Source organism: Hirundo rustica, chromosome 20 (assembly GCF_015227805.2).
Source record: "Hirundo rustica isolate bHirRus1 chromosome 20, bHirRus1.pri.v3, whole genome shotgun sequence".
NCBI lineage: Eukaryota > Metazoa > Chordata > Aves > Passeriformes > Hirundinidae > Hirundo > Hirundo rustica.
The window spans coordinates 2,504,356-2,526,928 of NC_053469.1; the positions used below are offsets into that span (position 1 = coordinate 2,504,356).

The window sequence follows — 22,573 nt, forward strand, 5'->3', positions numbered from 1 at the left end:
CCAATCAATTAGCTCTTGGGAAGCAGGCTTTTGTGGTTTGCTGGTGGGGTGTTATTGATGATGTTCTTTTCTGAGCAGCATCTGGGTTTACTCCTGAGAGGGGTTTTGAGCAGGTCCCCAGGGTGAAAGAGGCAGTAAATGGGCATGGCTCTGGATTGCCGCGGACCACAGCGTTCTGTGTGTGCAGAGCAAGCTGCTGGAACCCAGGGAACACCACAGTTCATAGCTGTGCTTATTTGGGGCTGGGCCTGTGATGATAATGGCTTTTAATTTGCTGTTGCTGGATAAGTGGCCCTAACTTTCAGCCAGGTTTAGGGATTGACCAACTCCCTAACTTTTCCAGGAGCATCTCAAGCCTTGGAGAACAGAGGGAGCCGGAGGCAGTGTTTGAAGATGAACTGCGTCCTTCTCTGGGTGTTTGGGTGGAAATAAATATTAAAGACCCCATGTTTCGACAGGACAGAGTTAACTGAAAGAAGCTGCTGTGTGCTGGAGGGAAATTCCCTTTTCCTGGGGGATTCCTCGCTGCCAAAGAGAGCAGCCAGATTTTGCTCTGCGGCTGTGGCACAGCCCTGCTGACCCAGCACAGCCAATGCGGTCCTGCCAGGTCCTGCCAGGTCCCAGCTGCTCGTCCTGGCTGCCTCCAGGTGCAGACACTTTCGAAGTCAAAAAGACCTTTGGCCAAACCCAACCCGAAACTCATCGCGTCTTTCAACAGCTCCGCCCGGGCAGGAATCAGCGATGCTGCTCCGCTCTCCCCGGCGGTAACGCGCAGGTGTGCTGCGTGTCTGGGGCCGCTCCCAGGTGAGCGGTGGGGCTCTACCGGGGCTGTCCCCGAGGGGCTGTCACCGGGGGAACAGGACCCGGGGGATGCCGAGCCCGGAGCCGCGCTCCCCGTCCCGCAGCGGGACCGGCCGCGCCGGGCGGGAGGGAGGGAGGCCAGGCCGGGTGACATCAGCCGGAGGAGGGGCCTGCCCGCGAGTTTCTTTGCTCGGTGCATCACTTCCCGGCGCTGCCATACTCCGCTGCCCGCTCCCCGCCGCGGGGCCGGCGCCCATGGCGAGCTCGCCCGGCGGGGACAGCCCCGGCTCCGCCGCCCGACGCTTCCCCTGCAGGTGAGCGGGGCCAGCCCGGCCCCGGAGCTGCGCCCGGCAGCGACCCGGGGACACCCCTCTCCCCGGGGACACCCCGCTCCTTGCTGACCCCCCTCTCCCCGGGGACCCCCCTCTCCCCGCGGACACCCCGCTCCTTGCGGACCCCCCTCTCCCCGGGGACCCCCCGCTCCTTGCGGACCCCCCTCTCCCCGGGGTCAGCGGCTGCGCCCGTCCCCGAGCCCCGGGAGCGCTGCGGACGGACGGACGGAAGGAGGGAGCGCTCAGCCACGGGAAGGCAGGAGCTGTTGCACGGGTGGGGATCCAGCCCGAGCGGAGAGAGAGGAGCCGGGAAGGACGCGGTGCTCCCTCCCTGCCGCTCGTGGGCGGTGGGAGCTGGCGGTGCTCCGGTGGGATGCTTGGCGCTGGGCTGGAGAGAGCGGCTCCCGTGCTGAGGAGGGTGATGCTCAGAGCTCCTCGGGGCTGGGCATTCGCATGGGAGGCTCCTGATCGCACTGCAGAGACTTCGAGTCTCAGCTTTAAAACTGGGCGCTACGGAAATTCGCGCAGGGCTGGCAGGGGGGAAAAAAAAAAAATGCAGGGGGGAAAAAAAAAAATAGCTCCAGGCTGTTTGGCGTTCGTGGCAATGCCCGTTCTCTTAATTTAGATCAAAAGTGGGAAAGATTAAACCCGAAGAAGACTAAATGAGTGACTCTGAGGCCTTACAGCCTGGTTCATGCTGTTCACCATCGTGTTTTATCTCTCCTCTAGCAGTCTGAAGTGGAGGCGACGCAGTGGCTGGGCTGGAGGGCTAAAAAAGCCCAAGAGTGCTTGAAGTCTATAGGATACAGTGGCTTTTCTTCAATTTTCTTTGCATACTCTGCAGTAATTAGCACAGCAGCTCGTGGGTTGTCTGCTTTAATGAGTGTTGGTTCATTAGGGAGGGCAGCAGGTGTTTGTTGGTTGTGTTGTGTTGTAGAGCAACTCCAGGGAAAAAGGAGGCAGCAGAGTTAATGTCGTTACTCTGGGGGAGCTAGAGCTGGGCAGAAACCTGCTGGATTTTAACCAGGCTTGGGCTTCTTCTTTCTTCCTCTTTGTTTTTCATGGTAACTTTTTGGGGACTAGATTTTGGTCACTTTTGCAAAGGAAATTTGCGTGGGAGGCTGCTTATCACAGCAGTGTGCCTGCACACGAGCACTGCTCCCAGCTGCTGGTGAAGAGAAATGGGAAGCGTTTTCCTGTGGCTTATCTGGGTGGTTCTGGCAGGGCATGAGGGTTTTAAACGTCTCTGCTGTGCCTTCCAGGCCTCAAAAGCAAGTGCTGGTTGAGCCTCTGTGCACACCACTCTGGGTGATAAGTGGTGACTCAGTTTCTTCCTTCACTTCACTTCTGTTGCTGTGCAGAAACTTGAGGGTGAATTCAGTGCCTCTGGCGTGATGGGTGGGAAAGCCACAGTCACTGGTACTAAAATCTTGATGTGTGGCATTTTCTTCTTGCCTGGGAGCATTAACTGAGAACTGCAGGAGGTGCCTGTGCAGGCAGGGAGTGCCAGACCCCTGATCTGGGGAGCTGGGGGTGGTATTTTCCTTCTAGGAAACGGGGCTGGGTGGGGAGAAACGTGCCAAAAATGAAAGTGTTTATTCATTTTATTACATCCTTTAGTGGTTCCCTAAATTCAGCCCCTCCTAAACAAAGGCACGTGCTTTGTTGTGCTGGCTGCAAATAATCCGGGTGCTGACTGGGCCAAACAAAAACTTTTGCCACGGCAGTCACACACCACAAGCCGGGGTGTTTCTGCCCCTCTGCAGCTCTGTGTGTCTGCGTTTGCTCTCTTTTTCGATGCCTTTCACAGAACTGAGAAGTTTCAGGGCGGGTTTGTTGGAAGTTGTGCATCTGTGGGGTCAGCTCCTGGTGCTGGGTCACTGCTGGGGCTTGTTGGAATGGTCCAGTTCTGTGACTGTGCTCCTCAGATCTGAGCTGGCCAAATTTCTGTGTGAGCCTGAGTTACAGCTTTACCTTCCACGGGCTTTTGGGCTGGTATTAATTTAACTGTGTTAATTCAGCTGTGTGTAACCTCTGAGGACTTTTTGGGCAGAAGAGAGAAATTTTTGGGCAGAATTGTGAAATACCTGCTGGCAGCAGGTGTCCTGCTCTTCTCCACTGCTGCAGGTGCTCTAACTTGACTTTTTGTGCTGGCTGGCTGATTTTGGAGGTGTAGGAAGCACCAAATCCACCAAATGGTTCCCCTGGACTGTGGAGAGGGACAGGCTCATGCTGGGGACAGGTCTACCATTGTCCAGAGAGCTCCCCTGGATTTGGCCCCTTGCTTTTAAAAGGCCACTCTGGAGATTCCTGGGTCTGGGAGGGAGACACGGATGTGTCCTGGGGAAACCCTCACTGTGCTGCACTGGCATCGTGGAGATGGTATTGATCCCACACAGAAAGGACATTAGATAATGCTGCAATCAGTCCAGAAATGCATTCATCTGGCCTGAGAAGTCAGATAAAAGCACACCTTGCTCCTCCCTTTCCCTTCCCTTGCTCTCTGTTCTCCTGCAGCCTCCGTTTTCCAAAGCGCTCCAGGCTTTTGCGATGTTTACAAACTTTCCTTGATTGTGTCGCAAACAGTCCCCATCTCACTCATTAGTGTCACCGGGGCGAGGACCTGACCTGAATGTGCATCGGGCAATTAGAGAGTGCTCTGAGCGCCGCGGAGCTCCGAGAGAGGAGGCTGCTTCCTCCCGTTCCGACGGGAGAACTGGGATGGAGAAATTGCTGGTGTGCTGACATGGGGGGCAGCGAGAGAGGGCACAGCTCAGCCGGGTGTTTGAGGCAGAGCAAACTGGGGAGAAAATCCACTGCTGGGGTGAACCTCTGTCTGGAACTGTTCATGTTTGTTTTGTGCGTACCCAAAGGATGAAATACCATGAAATACTTTGGTATTTTCCTGAGTTTTTGTAAAGTAAGCTCGCACAACTTTTGAATCTGGACTTTATATAAGGCTAACAGCTATTTTCTTTCCGAGAGGTTGGGATTTAATTGTATCTGCCTGAGGTGAAAATTAGCACCAGCAGCAGTTCTGGGTTCGGAAAAGTGCAATCAGCTTCCTCTGTGGGATTGGGAAAGGGCTCAGGTGCACTGCCAGAAAGCTGGGAATGACCGTTTGGTCCCTATTTACTCCGTAGATTAAACTTGAAATTGCTTATTCCATTTCTGAGTGCTGGTTCAGAGGTCTCTGAAAGATTCTGGTTTTTCTTCTGCTGGCAGTCTCCACCAGGCAGAAGCATGTGTAAAACAGGACAAACCTTTCTAAAACAGCTGTGCTGCATAATAGCTGGCCTGAGCAAAAATTACACGATAGCTTAGCAGGCAGCGTTGGCTTCGTTGACATCTGTCTTGGCACGTTTTGAATTTCTCCCTTGTGCTTTCAGCACTGGTGACTCGTGTGGCCATCCCAAGGTGGAGCCAAGCAGGACATTGAGCATCCACCTCAGCAGGGAGAGGGATCTCTCTGGGCAGGCCTGGGACTCGGTGCTTCGCAGGTTTCCCCGGGATTTTGGGCGGGGATTTGATCCTTTTTGATCCTTCTGTGTTCCACCTGGTGGGATGTGGGGAGAGAAGCTCGGGTCTCCGCGGTTCAGGGTTCTGTGCCTGGCGCAGAGCGCTCCTGCTCTGCCTCCACCCCGGAGGTGCTGCTGCCGTACGAACACTTCTTGTCCTCGCGGCGTTAATCGGGCTCTGTGCTCGTGGGAATGCAGCGGAGGTGATGCTCTGCCTTCGCCCTGTGCTGACTTGCCCTTCACTGATTCAGGTTCTGCTGGTTGTGCCTCTCCTGGGGTGAGGGCAGCCCCTCGGGATGCTTTACCCCCAGATCCTGAGCTTTGGGCGGGATGTTTGTGCCAAGCAGACGAGAAGGAGAACGCTGTGCCTTGGCCACGCGTTTGTGGTTATTCGAAGTTTGCCTCTGAGTCAGCTGGAGTCAGATCGGTTTGTGACTGGGCTGTGGCCTGAGGACACCCCTCAAAGCCAGGTTCCTGTGAGATAAATGATAACAATCACACCAGAGCTGGGTGTGGGAGCAGCTGGGACCCTTCCCAGCTGGAGTGTTGGCTGTGGGGAGGGAGCTGTGCCCCCCAGAGCTCCATGCCCAGCCACTGAGGGGCCTCTGGCTGCCCGTTGCATTGGTCACTGGATGCTTCTCTCCTGGGTGAAGTGTCCCCAGGAGCTCATGGCCAGCAGGAGAGGAGCAACCCTGAAAAGAGTTCCTGTAAGCAGGAGATTTGTGTTTGGTGGCCGGGTGCAGCAGTTTTGTTCGCTCTAGGAGTGGTGGGTCCTGTTCAGGTCCTGTCAGAGCTCTGGCTGATAGCGCAGCACGAGCTGCTTATGCCACAGGAAAACCCTGTGCCTGATGAATTTCTGTTTTCCTGGAGGATGAGGCCAATTAGGGATCTGCTGCCCCTTATTTTCAAAGGTAGGGGAAGCAGCGCCTTTTACACCAGAGGATGAAAGCGTGTTATGAAAGCTGAGAAATTGATTTGTTACAGAAGAGTAATTTTTTTTTTTTTTTCCTTAAATCCTTTTTGGCTCTTCCTCTCTTGAGCCAAATGCAGCTGGACCATGACCACTCTGGTGATTGGGAACAGGAACAGGCTGCACAGCTCCCTTGGCATTCCCCTCCTCCAGCTCAGTGATGAATGTCACAGACACTGGATTTTTTCCTGATATATTACATAAACCACAGGGGAAAGCCTTGCCTTGGTGGTGCCCTGAGGATGAGCAAAGTCACAGCCAGAAGCGGAAAGGCTTAAAATTGGGAATGCTGGTAAAAGTTTGGAGAATCCACTCCTCTCCTCACTGATCCAGGCCTCAGGCTTGGGGGAGCATCTGTGGGAGGCAGGTGGGAAGGGATTTTTTTATGGGCTGGCAGTGATGGAATGGCTCAGTTTGTTAAAGGAGGTTTATCAGGATGGAAGATCCTGCCTGGATTCAACCCTGTGGAGTGTGTGTGTGTTTCTGTTAAAGCAGGAGGTCTCCAGGTGTGCCCTGAGGCGTGGCATTGCCACCTCTGCTTCTCTGTGCTTGGAGCTGGAGCGAGGGCAGGGTGGGACCGGGGCTCCCTGCAGGACCCTCCTGCTGCCACCTGCCCTGAGCTGGGTCTGGGGTGAGCCTGGCCTGTGTCCTGGATCCAGGGACTTCCTGCATGAGCTCCCTTCATCTGTGCTGTTCTAAACACCCCCCGGACACGACTTTGTCACTGCTGTCTTTAGTTTGAGCTCTCCACAGGGCAGATGCTGCTCTGTCTCAAGCCTCATCTCCCCAGCTCTTCCCATCCCTGTTTTCCCCTCTGTGCTCTCTTCCCTCCTCTCCAGCAGATCAGACTTCTTGTTACTGGAGAACATAAAGTGTGTTTTTGTTGTGGTATGTTGATTTCTTGCTGTCTCATGTTTTTGCACTCGAGGTGGTGTCCAGGCTTGCTTGAAGAACAGGTTTGAGCTCTGTCAGGTCTTACGCTGCAAGAAGCCACAAGCAGCGAGTTTCTGAAAGTGGGGATGTGTTTTCCTTAAACCCTTGATGCTGTTCTGCTCGAGGAGCAGTTTTATCTCCAGGTTGCTCTCAGGTGTATCTGGTGCTGTGTCCCAGCCCTGCTCTCTGTGCCCCGCTGATCAGCCAGCCCAGCTTCCAGAATTCCACTTCTGCTATAAAATCCTTTGCCAACCAAAGCCATGAAACCCAAATTCCTCCTGGTCTGAGCATCCCAACCACAAAGTGAGGCTGTTGAATTCTGGGCCTGGGCTATTTATATTGTCAGTGGGAAAGCTTTTCATTGACCGAGCTGCTCCCTCCCTAAAGATACTTTTAATTAAATGTTATTTGACAGATCTGACTTTCTAATTGGCTTAGATTTAACTGGTAGAAATGGGATTTTTTTTCTTTTTTTCCCTCACTGAAAGCTGAGAAAAGCAGGAATAATTTTGTTGGAAGGCTATTTGCATTCAGAGTCACGTCCATCTGTTGTTTAATGTAATAAGCTGATAGAGTGGAGGAAAGAAAAAAAAAAAAGAAGCCAAAAATCCCCCCACAACCAGAAAGTCAAGATCCCTGCCAGTGCCTGGTGAGGAGAAGGTGAAAGGGACACGGCTGCCTCAGCTTTGGAGCGCTCTAAACAATGCCCAGCAATGTTATGCAACTGCCTAGGGAAGGAAGTGAAAAATTATCATTACAGTGCAGTTTCAAGGGCAATATTAAATGAGCAATTTGCACCACAGCCCTGTACTTAAGTGACTTAACTCCCTTCTCCTGAGATAAAATTAACAGGGCTGGTTAAGGACAATAGCCACGACCTCTGTTCCCTGCAGGAGAGGGGCAGAGAGGCTCTTTTGAGAGCTGAATCTGAGATGTGGGACTGAGACCCTTCAAAGTGGGCAGCCAAACCCAAACCGTGTCATGGCCTGATGCTGGAGGTGCCTGGGGGATCCCTGTCCCACTGAAGCCTGGAAAAGGGGGGACAAGCATCTGCTGAAGCACCTCGTTGATACCTGTTCCTTATTTCAGTGGAAGGGATAAGAAGAGCTTCTGCAAGGCCCTGGACTGGAGCAGCAACAAACCCCTGAAGTAATGATTTGGAAAGCAGCGCTGCTGTGTGTTCAGCACCTTCAGGCTAGGAGAAAATAGCTTAAAAATCTCTTCCCACTTTGCTTTCAGCACAAGAGGATTTTGCCCGAGGATGGCAGGCACTGGAACCACAGGTGTTTCTGAGATTAGACAGGATCTGGCTGAAGCAGCTTCACCTTCTGTTGTGAAGCAGTAGCTCCGTGCAGCTGCCACCCCTGGAGGGGTTTTTAAAAGAGGAATATTGGATTGTCTTGGCTCCCCTCAAGCTTTTCTGTTATCCTTTGCTCTTACACCCTCTGGGGCTCCTCCCTGGGAGTTAGGGGCGAATGCAAGAGAAAGACCAAGAAAAAGCACTTAAATGGGGAAAAACACTGACAACTCAGCTCAGTGTAAGAGCTGTTTCATGTTCCACCTGGGAGCAGATGTTTTGTCTTGGAAGCTGCGTTTAAAAATGCATGGGCAGGACTGGGAGCTGTCAGTTCTGTCTGCAGCTGCCTCTGAGCACACAGAGGGTGACAGGGCTCCTTCCCTGCCCTGGGGATTCTGTTTCTCTCACACTTTCTGGCTGCCAGGGAGCAGAGTTGAGCTCCTGAGCAAGGGACCCCTTTCCTGGGTGCTGTGGATGCGGGTCCAGCATCCACATCCAGATCTGTGGTGGGATTTGGGACAGACTCCTTGATTCGCAGCCTCTCCCTGGCTTCTCTTAGAGGATTGCAGCACAAGCTCAGCTTTGCCGTGGGGCAGCACAAATAATTAACAGTTGTGCTGATCTCCCCAGGGAATCCCTGCTCCACTGCTGGGACACTGGTCCATGTGTGGGGTGGAGTTTCTCCAAGCCTCGATTAGCAGAGCTGCACAGATGTGTATTTACAGGTAGGGCAGAAGGGTTTGCTGTACCGAGTGGGTTCCCAGCTCTGTTTCCAGGACTTTTCGTGGCGCTGCCGTGGTTTTGCAGAGCACTGGGCTGGATTTGCTCTGGGGGTGTCACAGCAGGTGCCATTTGAGGGTTCACCTGTACCTGGTGGTACCTCCCTGGGCATTTTGGTGTGAATTGCTGCGTTTTCCTGTGCTCTGGGGCAGCTTCAGCCCAAATTAGTTCGCTGTGGGACAAGTTTCTTCTGTGATCCACGCTGCGGAGTTGAGGTGGCTCTGTGTGCGCTCCATCTGTGGAATATCCATTCGTGCCTGAGGAGAGCTGGGAAGTGCTGATTAATACTCATCTCTCTGGGGCTGTTTGTTAATTACTGTTATTCATGGTGCTGAGTGGATCCTGGCAGGGTTGCATCCGTTCCAGGATGGTTTCAGAGTGCATGGTAAACACCAGGATTTTATTGCAGCTTTTCTGGGAAATATCGTTCCTGTTTTCAAGGGTGGGAAATTGTATCGCCTTCGGGGTGAAAGAGATTAGGGGGGGTAAAACTGGGAGCTGAATGTCCTGACTCCCACTCCTTTCCTTCAGCACTTCCTCACCCACGCCAGAGCGAGGATAATTGTGCTAATTGTGAATTGGAGACCTTGGCTTCGTCCTTCCCTGAGCCCTGCTGGGCAGTGCAGCGCTGGTGTCACACGAAATTACAGCGGCTCTGCTCTTCTGACAGGGAGCAGAAAGTTGTTTAGGAGGAAGTTCCCAGAATTAACGACCAGGCTCTGCCTGTTTACGAGGTGTGCCTTGCAAATGTGATGGAACCCTGCAAACCACAAGAGAAGGAGCAGAACCTGGGTCTGGTCACTGTGAGGAGCCCAGTGCCAGGGACTGGCTTGACGAAAGCAGGAGAACAGCCCTGAGTGCTCAGGCACCTGTGACTCCACGAGTTCCCTGTCTCAGGGGCTTTGAGAAGAGAGCAGTTAATTTAAAAATGGGGGGAAAAAAAAGGGACACAGAGCAATGTTCCCTGTCAGAAAATCCTGTGAGTTAAGTTGTGTGAGTGAGTGAGTGGAGCTGCCCTGCCTTGGGGGTGGTTGTCTTTTGGGGTGTGGTGAGAGAAAAGCACAGATTTGTAGTGGCAGTCGGGATTTGGGATGGGCAGGAGCTGCCAGGGCTTTGAGGAGGGCCCTGTCCTTGTGCACTCACCATATCCCAGCTGGAGCTGCAGCAGCTCCAGCCCCTTTTTTTAGCAGCTCTCTGCAGAGATTTGAATGGAGGAAATGCTCTGGGGATTGGATCTTGCTGCGAAGCACAGAGGCCATCGGATTCAGCTTGTTTATCAGCCAAGCCTTCTGCAGCATGAAGGCAGGAATACGAACCACCAGCGACTGACAGATGAAAATACCGAGCTTCCTCAGCCACGGGTGTTTCTCTTTTTCCCCTGACAAACGAGCCCTTGTGATTTGCAGCTTGGGAAGCCCACGGGCCGGCATCTCATGGTGCTTGAGTGGAGACTTAGACCCATCAAAGCAGCTGAACGTCCTGGAATTGTGATAGTCCACGTGTACCTCCAGGCATTTCCTGCCCTCCGAGTTCAGCCGAGTGTCTGCATGGGTCTAAATAATAAAACATATGAGTTCACTGCCGTGTGCCCAGAATTTTAAGGCCGCAGCCCTTGGCCAGCTCTTGTATGAACCGCTTCCATCGGGGCAGTAATCCAGGAAGCTACGAGCACGAACTGCTTGGCTGATGGAAGTCTGTGGTTTGGGGAAGAAAGGAAAGCTGTTTTTTCCCGTGTGTTCATCCCTTCTGTGGTCTCTGCTGGGAGGGGAGAGCTCCAGCAGGTACCACAGGCTCTGAGGAGCTCCTGCTCCACGGGGAGCTCCTGCGGCGTGCCCGCACTCAGGTGTCTGAGGAGTTAATAATGAAATGACTGAAAATACGCACGGTTTCCGCTGCTGTTCTGAGGGAAAGGAAATCTCACTCTGTAAGATGTTATCTTCAATGGAACCATCCTTTGGCAGAAGAGTTGTCACCAGCTGTGCCAGCGAGTGACCGCTTCGCAGAGGAGGGGCCGGCAGCGGGTCTGGCATGGGAGGATGAGGAGCGAGCAGAGAAAAATGTTGTGTTTGTTCCCTGCACTGAGCAAAGCGATTCTCCTGTGGTGGAAATGCGTGACCCTGGGTGAGCTGCTCCCAGTGTGACTCGGGAATCCCCCTCAGGGTTTCTGGGGGCTCCAGCTCTGCTTTGTGGAGCTCCAAGCCCTTGTGCTGAGGGCAGAGCTCACCTGCCCGGGGCAGCTGTGTGAGCAGCAGCGAGGGAAGGGAAGGGAAGGCAGGAGATGCTTTGCACACCCGGCTCCAGACAGAACTGAGTCATTTGTCGAGGCTGACGCTCTGGGAGCTGCTTGCCTGGGGCTGGCACGGCTCAGGCAGGAGAGTGAGAATGCAGCCATCCAGATACACACAGAGGAGAGAAAAGTAACAGCTCCCAACATGTGACTGCAATGGAAATAAAAAAAACAAACCCACCACCCATCCCCAGTTAAAGCCATGTGTGTTGGTGGATGGAGCTGCTCCTGAAGGGTTGGTGGAGGCTGTTTGTGCAGCACAAATACAGCCTCTCAGGAATGCCCTGGATTAGAACAGGCTGGCTCCTCCAGCGCCCCAAACCCCTGTGGAAAGAGGGCTGTTCCTGCGTGGCAGCAGCTCCCCCAGCCCACCACCCTTAGGGGTTAAGGTAAGAGCTGTCTTGTCAGCTGTCTCCTCCTCCTGAAGCGCATTTTCCGTGCAGCCTGGTGCTGTGCCATGTGGTTTTTATTCACTGCTGGATGATGATGATGTCTCTGTGCAGGAGCAGAGATTTTCTTTTTCTGTAGGCATGCATAATTCAGTTGTCAGGATAAATGGGCTCCCTGGATTTGGGCATGTGTGTAAGGCTCGTGTTGGATCCTCCCTTCTCTCACCAGTGCGAGGGGAAGCAGGGAATCCTCCCAGAGCTCCAGAGCAGCAGCCTGTGGTCTGCAAACTCACTGCAATACCTGTGAAGTTGCAAGAAGGATCTAAATTAGACCCAGAACAGGCGTGTGGAGAGGAGAACTCTTGCTGTGTTTGGGAAGACTTTTCAAGAAACATTCGTACCAATTCCCCTTGTGGAAGAACAGGGCCACAGCCCATTTCACGTGGATGTGATCTACGTGACAAACTCTTCTCAAATGTACATTTGCTGCTGTTCACACCTGTGCTGGAGCTGCACTAATGCCACAGAGTCAGAACCGAGGTGATGCTGTGTGTGGGGAGGAGCAGGGCTTGCTTGATTGCCACAGAAGCGTTTCCAGGGTGGGTGTGCTCCCCGTGGAGCCAAATCGGGACAGAAGCGCTAAAAATCCTGGGAGATGCGGTGGAGGGCTCAGTCCCACGGTGCTGTGGAAGCAGGGAAAGCAGCCTGCAGGATGCTGGAGGGTTCCCTGCAGAGGCAGCAGACACCCAGCACGGTGCCAGACAGCGGGGCTGCTCTCCGTGGAGGAGCCGAGCGGAGTTCTCACCTTGGTGGAATCCCTCCACGCTCCCCTCTGGGGGCTCGCACCTCCCTCTGGAGGGATGCACAGACTTTTTCCACAGTGCCCTGGAGCGCCCCGAAGTCCTTGTGGTGCTGCTCTGCTGGGTTTGGGTTTGCACTGAGGAGCTGGAGGAACAGTTTCAGAGATGCTGGCAAGGGTTGCAGTGGGCGCCTGGCTGATATTTGAGCTCCTGGGGAGCCTCTTCCCTTGTTTTTCTGCCAGATGTGGAATTATCTTCACAAAATCCAGAGGGATGCCCTGTGGCCGTGTGACAGCCAGGGAGAAGGGCAGTGCCCAGTGTGAGCTCTTGTTCTGTCGGCCTTTTAAACCCACGAGTGTCTCTGGGCTGCTGCCTGATTTTTGGCACCCCTGGAGTTTTCAGGGAGAGCGCAGCGATGCTTTAAACAGCCCTCTGAGCAGGAGACAGCTGCAGAAAAACAATGTGAAATTGGTGCAATCTGCTGTGCTGCAGCTTTGCCAGCAGCACCGTGTCCTGGTGGCTGGCAGGATCTGTCCTTCAGCCCTGGCAGAGGCTCTGCCCACGTGCCCTGTGCGACCCGGGAGAGCCACCTTTGTGAATCCCTCTGCTCCGGGCACTCGGGGCTGTAGTCACGGAGGGACGGACTGCCACAGGCTCTCCCTGGCGTGCTCTGGCTTGGTTTCACCCTCCTCACAGCCTTTACCAGATGGTCATTTGCAAAAAGGAGCTGCTGCGTGTTTGGGTTCGCTGGATTTGGCTGGTTCCTGCTGTTTGCTCTTCAGCGAGTCCTGCGGAGGCGCGGGGCCGGGTTCGTGCTGCTCTGTCACTCAGGTCCCATCCGGACCCTTTCAGGTGCTGGTGCTGCAGAGCGTCCTGAGCGCTCTCTCGGTGAGCTGGGCTCGCTCAGCACCTCCCTGGCTCGGAGCCTGCACGGCCCAGGCTCAGGGTGTGAGTTCTCTGATGGATCCCAAAGGCTCCCCTCTCTCTTGGACTGAAACCCTTGGCTTGGGGCTGGCGGAAGCAGATGAGACAGGAAGGGAACAGAACCAAATTGGCTGGAGCTTGCTGTGGAGTCAGTGGAAAAAGCCGTGGGGTGAACTTTGTCGTGGTTTCCTCTTCTGCTGCATCACGGTGACGATCCCGTCGCCGTGCCCTGGGCACAGCCTGCGGGTTGAGGGGCTGTGGGCAGGAAGGTGGCAACACGTGGGCAGCGTGTGCAGCCTCCAGGAGGTTTGGGATGGGGCAAGAGCCTGGGGCAGGCAGAGGGGGCTCCTTTGGCTTCGCTGTAACGCGGTCCCTGGCGTTTCTGGGGCTTGGCAGCGCCTTTTCCATACGCAGTTGTTTTCCTGCTGCAAGCCCGTGCTCCGAGGCAGGAGCGGCTGCCAGGCTGAGAGAGGAAGGAGAAGTGGGGGCTGCAGCTGGAGGGGTTTCCAGGCAGCTTGAATGGAGAATAGACGGGGGCCTGTGGGAAAACAAGCCTTGCTTTCACTCGAGAAGGTTGTGCAGGAAAGGAGACCTCAGGCAGCCTGAGCAGCTGCCCAGAACAACTGGGGCGATTGTGCTGGTGGCACTTGTGGAGCTGAGCTCGACCCTGCCGGCAGCTGGGGGGGGGCAGGAGCTGGGGCAGGAGCTGGGGCGGGCTGTGATGTTTTCAGTGGAAGCTGTCTCACCGTGTTGGAGTTCCGCTGGGATCCCTGAGGACTCATCCCTGGCTCAGGCAGCGCCTTCTCCCATCCCAGGACAGCATCCAGGCGGCTCCCACGGGACCTGGCTGAGCCCCTGCTGTTTGGGGGCAGTTTTAGAGAGGAGATGTCTGCACATCTCTCCTTTATGGTTGTTCTGAATTTGGAAAGAAAGCCCCAAACCAGGACTTGCCCATTTTCAGCATTAAGTTTGACCTGAGTGAGCACCTCTGTACTGGTGGGTAACAGCAGCTGAATGGCACAAATAAAATAGGTAACAAATTGATTGTTTTCATTGTGTGGCTGTTGATAAGACAATTAGTTGTGGTTTTTTTTTCTGATGTATATGGTGATTGTAACCTGCTGGATTCTGCAGCGTGTTTGTTTAAATCACAGCGTATATTTTAGTGAGAGGTGTGTTGACCCAATTGCCGGAGTGAGTTTGTAATGAAAAGCCTCTCAGCCTGCACGTCCTCTGCTGCTCTCTGCCTGTTGGAAGTGGCTGGAGGAAATAGCACTTCACTGCTGCTGAAATCATCCCCAGAGTGCTGTTTAATGGCAGCCTGATGGATTAACCTCATTAAAGGTGCTGGTGTTGTACAAGAGAGCAAAACACTCCTGGAAAACTCAGGAAGCTTCCCTCGTTGCGCTGAGTTCATTCCAAGCCTCATCTGTGACAAATAGAGATGTCTGAGAGCCCTGCTGTAATCCTGTCGCAGGTGCTGGTTTGCCTGGCGCTCTGCAGGGCACATTTCAGGGGTCAGGTGCTGCAGGAAGGAGACAAACTGCTGGGTTTTGTGCTTCTGGAAGGGAAGAGCATCCTCAGGCATCAGCATCGTGACTCCACTTGTGTTTGGCAAGCTGGTGCTCCTGGCCTCTGCATTTATTTCTCTTTTTCTCAGATGGCTGCTGGTGGTTGGGTTTATGCCCTGCTGATGAGCTGTGCAGAGGAATTGTGTTCCGGGCTCATTTAGTCCTCGCTCTTCTTCAAAGTGAGTTCTGCACAGTTCTCCTTCAGAGAATTTGATCAGTTCATACACTTGGTGGATTCATAATATTTTTTTTTTCCATTTGGGAGTCAGGACATGTTTTAATGAATTAATTTTCAAATTGATATCTCCTTAATCATCACTGCCTCAGACCCTGCAAAGTATTTGCATCTTATAATTTAAGTGCTTTGAAACTGGCTATCAAGTGGAACTGTTAACCAGGCTGAGATGAAATTCACATTTGCACCTTAATCTCGCCTGAGCATTTTTCAAGTGCTGGAAGTTAATTACATCCATGGTAGTCCTTTGATACTTGAGTAATTTTGGAGCACAATGACTTAAATCTGTGCTCATTGCCTGCTAGAAATTTCACTCCTCAGCTGACACAGAAAATTTTCCTTGTGCTGCCTGTTCTTCCTGTGGGTCCGGCTGGATTTGTGGGCAGCATTTGGGTCGTGGATTCCAGAGAATTGTTGCCAGCATATCATTTACTGAGAGCCTAAAGCTTCCAGGCGTGCATCAGGTTTCTGCAGGTCAAGGATATCTTCAGCTTCTGGAGTTTGGGGGGTTTTCTTTGGGCATCCTCAGTGCTTGTTTGGCATCGTGCTGAGCTGTGTGAGCATCCCTGCACCTCATTCTCCATGGAGCAGCTCCCCTTGGCCCTTGTGAGCAGAGGATCTGAGAGAGCCAAGGCTCCTGAGTTCCCTTCCCTCCTCTACAGCAGGCTCACAGCAAGGCGTAATTTGCCCACAGAGCCTCAGGTGCCTTTTTGAAACACGGGGTAACTGCTGCCTTCCACCTCTGCAAAATATTTCGGAGTCCTTCGGTTGAAGTTTCTGCACCTACGGACTCGGCATCGTAAGCTGCTTTGTGAAATGCTCTGAGAACAGCAAATAACTCCCATCTGTCCTCTCTCTCCCATCCCCACGGATCAAAGCCACAGAGGTTGTGCAAGCAGAGGGAATGCTGGCTGACTTTTGCTTTCCAGCAGGCAGTGGGGAGCTTGAATTTGGATTTCTGACGATGATGCAGCTTGTTGGAGCCGTTCCCCGTTGAAATGGGGTCTTGTTCAGCGCTGCTAATAAGAGGGTAAAGGCAGCTAAATACAGCTGTCTTCCTCGGTGTCATTTGGGATTTATTAGCAAATATGCAGTGGAATTGAATCCCTTGTAAGTACTCTGCAGCTAATGGTAGATAGCAATTAGCTGAAATGACTGCTGTGGAGCACTGATGCTGCGGCAGTGGAGGGGACAGGAAATCTGGAGCCAGCACACAGACCCAGCAGCTCCCAGATCTCCCTGGAGTTTTTTTTCCCTCTGTTTCATGCCCCTTAGCAAAAGGCTGCGGTGAAAATCGCTGGCTCTGGGTAATCCCCGGAGCTGCAGCTTGAGCAAACACTTCCTCAGCAGCAGTGTGTGTGTGTGGATATTATTATTTTCAGCTCAGGGGTCGTTGGAAGGACTCGCTGCAGTGTTCCTACCAGTGGAAGCGTGTGCAGTGGGAGCCTCCTCCCCTCCAGATGTGGAGGGGTCTGGCCCAGATGTTTGGAACCAGTTCAGGAATTGGGGAGGACTGGGTGCAGCGCTCACGGTTTCATCTCTGACTCTTTCCTCTCCCAGCTCAACAGGAGGTTTTGTTTCCTTCCCCTCCCTGATGAGGTGAGGTGTGGGTCAGGGTGTCCCAGGGGCTCTCCCCTTTGCCTGGAGGGGAACCAGCTCCTGTGTGCTGGCTTCCAGCTTCCCAAAGTGCTTCGAATTGGGCTGATTTCACAGATATCTTGGTTTGCTTGGCACCCTCCGTGCCAGCCTTGTGTTTGAGACACAAAGCTGCTTGTCAGGAGGGTGTGACTGGGTGGGGAGTGAGGGGCTGTGCTGGCCACGTCCCACCAGGTGAGCGTTCGGGAGTGAGATAATTGCGTATTTTCATTATTCTCCTGCCAGGCTGCTGCTGGGTGTGTTGAGGATGGAGAGGGGCAGTGTGGATAAGAGGGTCTGAGTGATGGATTGGTGCAGTGCCCTGGCAAGGAGATGGTGTTTAAGGGCAGGAGGTTGAAATCACTTGGATTTAGGAGCGAGTAATGGGATTTTCTTAAAGATTGGAGCTCATTTGGGAGGGAGGGAGGGAGAGGCAGGTGTGGGTGTGCTGGACCTGCCTGGGGCAGAGAAAACGGGGAAAGCTGCCCAAAACCCTTTGGGGAGAGTGCCCCAGGCAGAGAAGAGCAGTGGCCTGGGGCTAAATGGATGTAAATTCACTGTGAATAAACTCAGGAGGATTTGGAAGCTTTCCTCAGGTAGGGAAACAAAGGAAAATATTGGGACCACTCCCCATCAGCAGAGGGGACACATCCCCAGGGTCTGAAGCCACCTGGCCCTGGTGGTTCAGAGCCATCAGCTCCCTCTCAGGTACAGCAGCAGTGCAGGGCTGGGAAAGGAAATTGCTAAAGGGGAATAATTCCCAGCTTGATTGACTGGCAGCACACCCTTAAAGAAAGTAATCATTTAAATGCGTATTTAGTTTGTTAAGCCATTGAATATGCATTTACACTGAGCACCTGGTAAATCTGATCCTTTTTTGGTTCGGAAGAAATGTTTAATTGCCCGTCACCAGTGCTCTGAAATTAGATTTATTTTTGTACAAAGCCTAATCAGGTTGCAAGTAAGACGCTAAAATCTGTTGCTTCACTAACTCCTATCAGTAGAAATACTAAGGGAGGGGTTTTTTACTACTCTTGGTGGTTTTGGTGGGTTTTTTTCTGCCTTACCTTCTGTCTAAAAGCTTGGAGTTTTGAGCCACACGAGGTGCGATTGGGAATGAGTTTTGCAATCGCCCCCACTAACATGAATCAAATATCTATAAATACTTTTCCCTTTTCTCCTTTTTCTTTGAAGGCAGTTTCACCTTGCAGGCAGGAAGAGGTTCTCCTGCCCTGTGATATTTGCAATGTTTAAGGCAGCAGACGGCTGACCCCAGGCTCTGCCTGGTGCCACGATAATTTTCTGTGTGCCCTGATGGATTCGCTGTCAGCAGCGACAGGCTGCTGTGAGCAAGGCAGCCCTGAGCAGGGTGTTGGGAGGTCTGAGCGTGAGGTGTTCCCACTCTGGGGACCTCTATCATCCCCTAATTATAATATCCTAATTATGGTGTTTGACAGCAGTCGTTGATAATGGCGCCGGTGGCACCTTGTGCTGTTCCTGTTATTTCTCATTTGGCAGTGTCCTTGGCTTCCCCAGCACCCCAGGGACTCTCTGCCATCTCCAAATTGCTGGGAACATTTGATATGTAAGATTCTTTGTATTTTACCTCTTCCAAAGGCGCATTTTTGCTGTGGAGTTCTTTGAACAAGCTTGCAGCAGGCAAAAAGGCAATCTGTGCTCCAGCTCCTCATTAGCTGCTGCCTGACAGTGATGGGTGACCCTGGGAATTCTTGTTCAAGGCTGCTCCTCCCGTTTTTCTCGGCTCTTTCTGCCTTCACATCAGTTATCCTTTAAAGAAAAAAAACTTGAGGAGGAGGGAGGCAGGCCCTGCCCACACTGGATTGGGAAGTTTTCCTCCTGCCTCTCGCTGCACAGTGGAAGGTCACCCTTTTCTGCTTCGTGAGTGTGAGGAGCAACATCCATTCCCGGACTGGAGACTGGCAGGTGTCACACTGATGGGCACCGAGGCATCTGCCACCCACTCGTTCCCCTGGCAGAACCCTGGGCAGATTGCTGAGTGCATTTGTGGCCAAACACCGCATTTAAATGCGGCCTCAGCCCCCCTGCTTCCTTCTGCCAGTGGCTTTGGAGCTCTGGGTGAGCGTTCAGGAAATGCACAGGCAGCAGAAGAAGAGATAGGGGAGGGCTTGGACCTTCTTGTTGTGATTGTTTTCCCTTTACTGCTCTGTTGGGGTGGTTCAGGTTTGTCCTTTCAGTTCTGTTTCGTGGGCTTTGGAAGCTTTTTAAAGCGGGATTTTAGCGAGCTTGAGATTGTCCCTTGCCCTTTGGTTGATTCCCCTGCCCTTGGCATTGTGCTCCTGAGTGCTTTTGAGCCTGAAGTGGTTGAGCTGCATGCAAGGAGCAGCTCTGAGGGGCAGGTGGGTTTTCCAGGTGAGTTGTGTTTCTGTTAACAGTCGCAATCCCCGTTTGATGTCCAAGGCAGAGCAGGACGCAGGGAAAATCCTCCTGTCCCTTCCCCCTGTTTGCTCAGGTCCCAGTCCGAGCAGTGATGTTAATTAGATAAGTCAGATGCTCTGCAGAGCAGCCTGTTCAAGGACAAACAGATTTTAATTAAGGGCTGTGTGCTCTGGAAGGTCATGTCACTGCCTTGTGCCCGGGCAGTTTCTATGGGAACACCAGGAAAGCACCCACAGAGGGGGAGTGGGGCACAAAGGGGGCTCTGGGGCACGGAACTCACTTCGGGGTGTGGCAGATGTGGTCCCACCCTTGCAGCTTTTGTCGCTGTGGGAATGGGAACCTTCACTTTGAGCTCTTAAAATCACCCAAGAGGTTCCACGTGAGCTGGGCAGCAACGCCATGAATTTGGGAAGTCGGTCTCCACACCAGTTCTTTGGACTGTTTACAGCTGGTGCACTCAGTTTCTCAAAGACACTCTGGATATTGGAAAGAGTTTTGTTTGGTTTGAGACTTGAGCTCGAGGTGGGTTGAAATTGGAGCTCAAGTTGGGTTGAAATTCAAGCTCGTGTTAGTTTGCTTCTGTCTCTGCCCCCTTCTGACTGGAATCCAGCATTAACTCCAGTGGCAGTGGCTCATTCCTGCCTTTCAGGTCCTCTCAAGATTCATCCCCACTGAGCTGCCTGAAGTTAATCCTGCTGGTTTGAGTACAAGGTGTATCCTGTCTTCCTTCAGCCCCAAAGCTCCTTTTGGCTGTTTGGGGTGCATCAGCACAGACTTGTCAATGCCTGAGCATCTACAAACCATGGATGTACCCTGGGACTGATGAAATTTTGGCGGTATCCCCAGGCAGAAACTCATTAATTTTCCTGTGGTCTAGCAAGAGGATCAGCAGGGAGGAGTTAAAGGTTTTTAACCTTAATATTTGTGTTCCTGCTATCAAACAGAAGCAGCTTTCTTGTATAAATAAAATAGCCACTCAAATGTGGGCTTTGCTTTGGAACGAAATGTTTGCGTGGGAGTTCGAGGTGGGAGCTCACGGGAGCTGCTCACCAGCCCCTTCTCCCTCTTGTTACCCAGTGGCTTTGGGGACAAGTGAACAGCGAGGCAGAGAGGTCACAGGTGTGTTTGGAGGGAGGGAGAGTTTAAAACCAGGTCTTCTGCTATTTTTCTTTTGCTTGGCCAGGCCTCGTGGTTGTCGTGCCTTGGAGGATGCCAAGAGTTGGGTGTTTGGAACCGCACGGAGCCGACTCAGCAGGGAGACTGCCAGGGAGGCAGGCTTGGGTTTGGGGCGGTTCATGAACTGCTGCCTTTGTGTCCTGGCAGCTGAGCAAGCACCGTGCTGCCTGTTTGCAGGGCAAACCTGTCAGGGTTGGTGTTTGCTCCGTGCACCTCCCTTCGGTGCTGGTGTGGGATGGCAGGAGCAGCGGGAGCCGCGTCCCCGGGGCAGCGGGAGCCGCGTCCCCGAGCTGGTGTGTGCAGGGCGGGTTGTGCTTGGTCTGCAGAGCCCCTGATGGCAGGGCTGGGGCTGGGCTCGGGCTCCTGGGCGGCTTTGGGGAAGCATCTTCCCGGGCTCAGCAGGAATCTGCTCCAGGAGGAGTCAGCTGGGCAGGTTGTGCTCTTGGGCTGGGTACCACAAACCTCCTCCAAGCGCCGAGAACAGTCTGGAAACCACCTGTGTGCATTCATCATCTTCTGACAAACCCTCGCTGTTCTGCCTCTGGACGGGGGAGCTCTGGTTTTTTTCTCAGCAGCTGTCCACCTCTGACCTGGATAGTTTTGACTTTTCCTGCTCCATTTATTTTTAAAAGAGCAAAGAGAAGCATCAGGATAGAGGAGCAGGAACACGCTGTGTCCATCCCCCTTGCGAGGGGGCTGGCTTCGCAGCAGGCAGGATATTTCCAGTGAAAGCTTGGGAGCTCCTTTGGGGAATTTGGGATAGGCATGGTCCAACAGGGACAGCTGTGCCGTAGAGAGGACTCGGTGCAGCACTCAGAGGGGAGTGTTTTCTTTCTCTGGAAGCGCTGTCACTGCTCACAGTGCTCTCTCTGACAGCGTGGAGTGTGCCAGTGCCAAAGGTGTCAGAAAATGCACGGGAGGAGAGCTGGCCTGGAGGCCAGTGTGCCGAGTGCCTGTGGAAAAAGTGACAGCAGGAGAGTTAATGAAAAGCAGACACCGAGCGCTGAGAGCTGCTCAGCCAAGAAAATCTGCATAGTCCAGGGTTTTCTCTGGTATCCAGCAAAAACCTGTTACAATTTGGCTTCCCTCTCTGCTACCCCAGGGAAAATGGTTCAGGTATTGATACCTGGATATGTGGCTCTTGCAGCAGCTGGAAGGAAAACAGGTGTTACACCTGTGATGGTTCCACGTCGTGGAGCCAGGAGCCCTGAGTTTCTTGTCCAGATTCCTGCTGGGAGCCCAGGTCTGGCTGCTTGCAGATGTGGCCTGTAAATCAGAGAATCTTAGAATGGTTTGGGTTGAAAAGGACCTTAAAGATCAAACCCCTGCCAGGGGCAGGAACATCTTCCCCTTGAAGGTGGAATCTGAATGCTCCTGTGTTTTGAGTCTGGGGGAAAATTGAAAGGCATGCAATGAACAAACTGTAACCATTGCAGAGCAGAGCGGGAGCACTGCAGCCAAACCCCTCTAGAAAGAATTCCCTTGGTTTTGGCAGGATGGAGGCATCCTGCCTGGAGCTGGCCCTGGAAGGAGAGCGCTTGTGTAAGGCTGGGGACTTCAAAGCTGGGGCAGCCTTCTTCGAAGCAGCAGTGCAGGTGGGGACAGAGGACCTGAAGACTCTCAGTGCCATCTACAGCCAGCTGGGCAATGCCTATTTCTACCTAAAGGAGTATTCCAAGGCCCTGCTGTACCACAAACACGACCTTACCCTGGCCAGGTGAGTGTGGCAGCACTGCTTCGTCCTCACCAGACGCAGCCTGGAGTGAGGACAGGTTCTGTGGGGTCTGAACCCAGAAATCCACATCCAGAGCTGGCCCTGAGGGTGATTGTCACTGAGGATGGGTGAGCTGCCTTCAGAGCAGGGAGGTGGAGGAAGGGGTGTGGATGTGAGGAGGGTGCCCGGAGCAGGGGCAGGGCAGTGGCCGCTTCTGTCCCCAGGTACTTGACCTGCAGTCATCAGAGCACTTCTGAAACAGCAAATAGGGAACAAGGACCTGCCCTCACAACTGTGGGAAACTCTCCAGCCAGATGTCTGTGCTGGGAAGCTGCAGCTTAAATCTGCCTCCAGCAGCTGGTGAATAAAAGTCTGAGTTCTCCAACGCCTTCATCTTGTAGAACCATTGGGGACCGAATTGGAGAAGCCAAAGCAAGTGGCAACCTTGGGAATACCCTGAAAATACTGGGGCAGTTTGATGAAGCTGTGGTGTGCTGCCAGAGGCACTTGGACATTTCTCGGGAGCAGGGAGACAAGGTAATGGGATTCCAACAGGAAATATTCCCTGGCTTTAAAAATAACCTGTCTGCAAGCCAGCAAACGGGATGTGGTGAGGGTGGGCTTTGGAAGGAGCTCTGCTGGGCGAAGCTCTCCCTTCTGGCTGCCATCACACGCCTCGTGCTGCTGCGAGGGTGAGGATGGGGCAGGAAAATGGGGGGCTCGTGGTGCTGAAAGATGGGACAGGAAAATGGGGGGCTTTGTGGTGCTGAGAGATGGGGGAAAAAAAAAAAAC

At 53.2% G+C, this 22,573-nt stretch overlaps 1 protein-coding gene across 10 annotated transcripts in view; it reads left to right on the forward strand.

The window, feature by feature from the left end:
- The first annotated feature begins 562 nt into the window (after window positions 1-562).
- GPSM1 (G protein signaling modulator 1) overlaps window positions 563-22,573 on the forward strand; it is a 64,191-nt gene continuing 42,180 nt past the window's right edge. For 3 of the 10 annotated variants that reach the window (XM_040083194.2, XM_058423096.1, XM_058423097.1), the window contains exons 1-3: window positions 563-804; window positions 21,562-21,783; window positions 22,182-22,317. In XM_040083194.2, the coding sequence (XP_039939128.1) occupies window positions 593-804; window positions 21,562-21,783; window positions 22,182-22,317 (570 nt within the window). In that variant the 5' untranslated portion in view covers window positions 563-592. Of the gene's footprint in view, window positions 805-1,026; window positions 1,116-2,079; window positions 2,198-9,162; window positions 11,308-14,765; window positions 14,782-21,561; window positions 21,784-22,181; window positions 22,318-22,573 lie in introns of those variants that run through there. The other 7 variants (XM_058423093.1, XM_058423091.1, XM_058423092.1 and 4 more) reach the window with 7 other exon arrangements.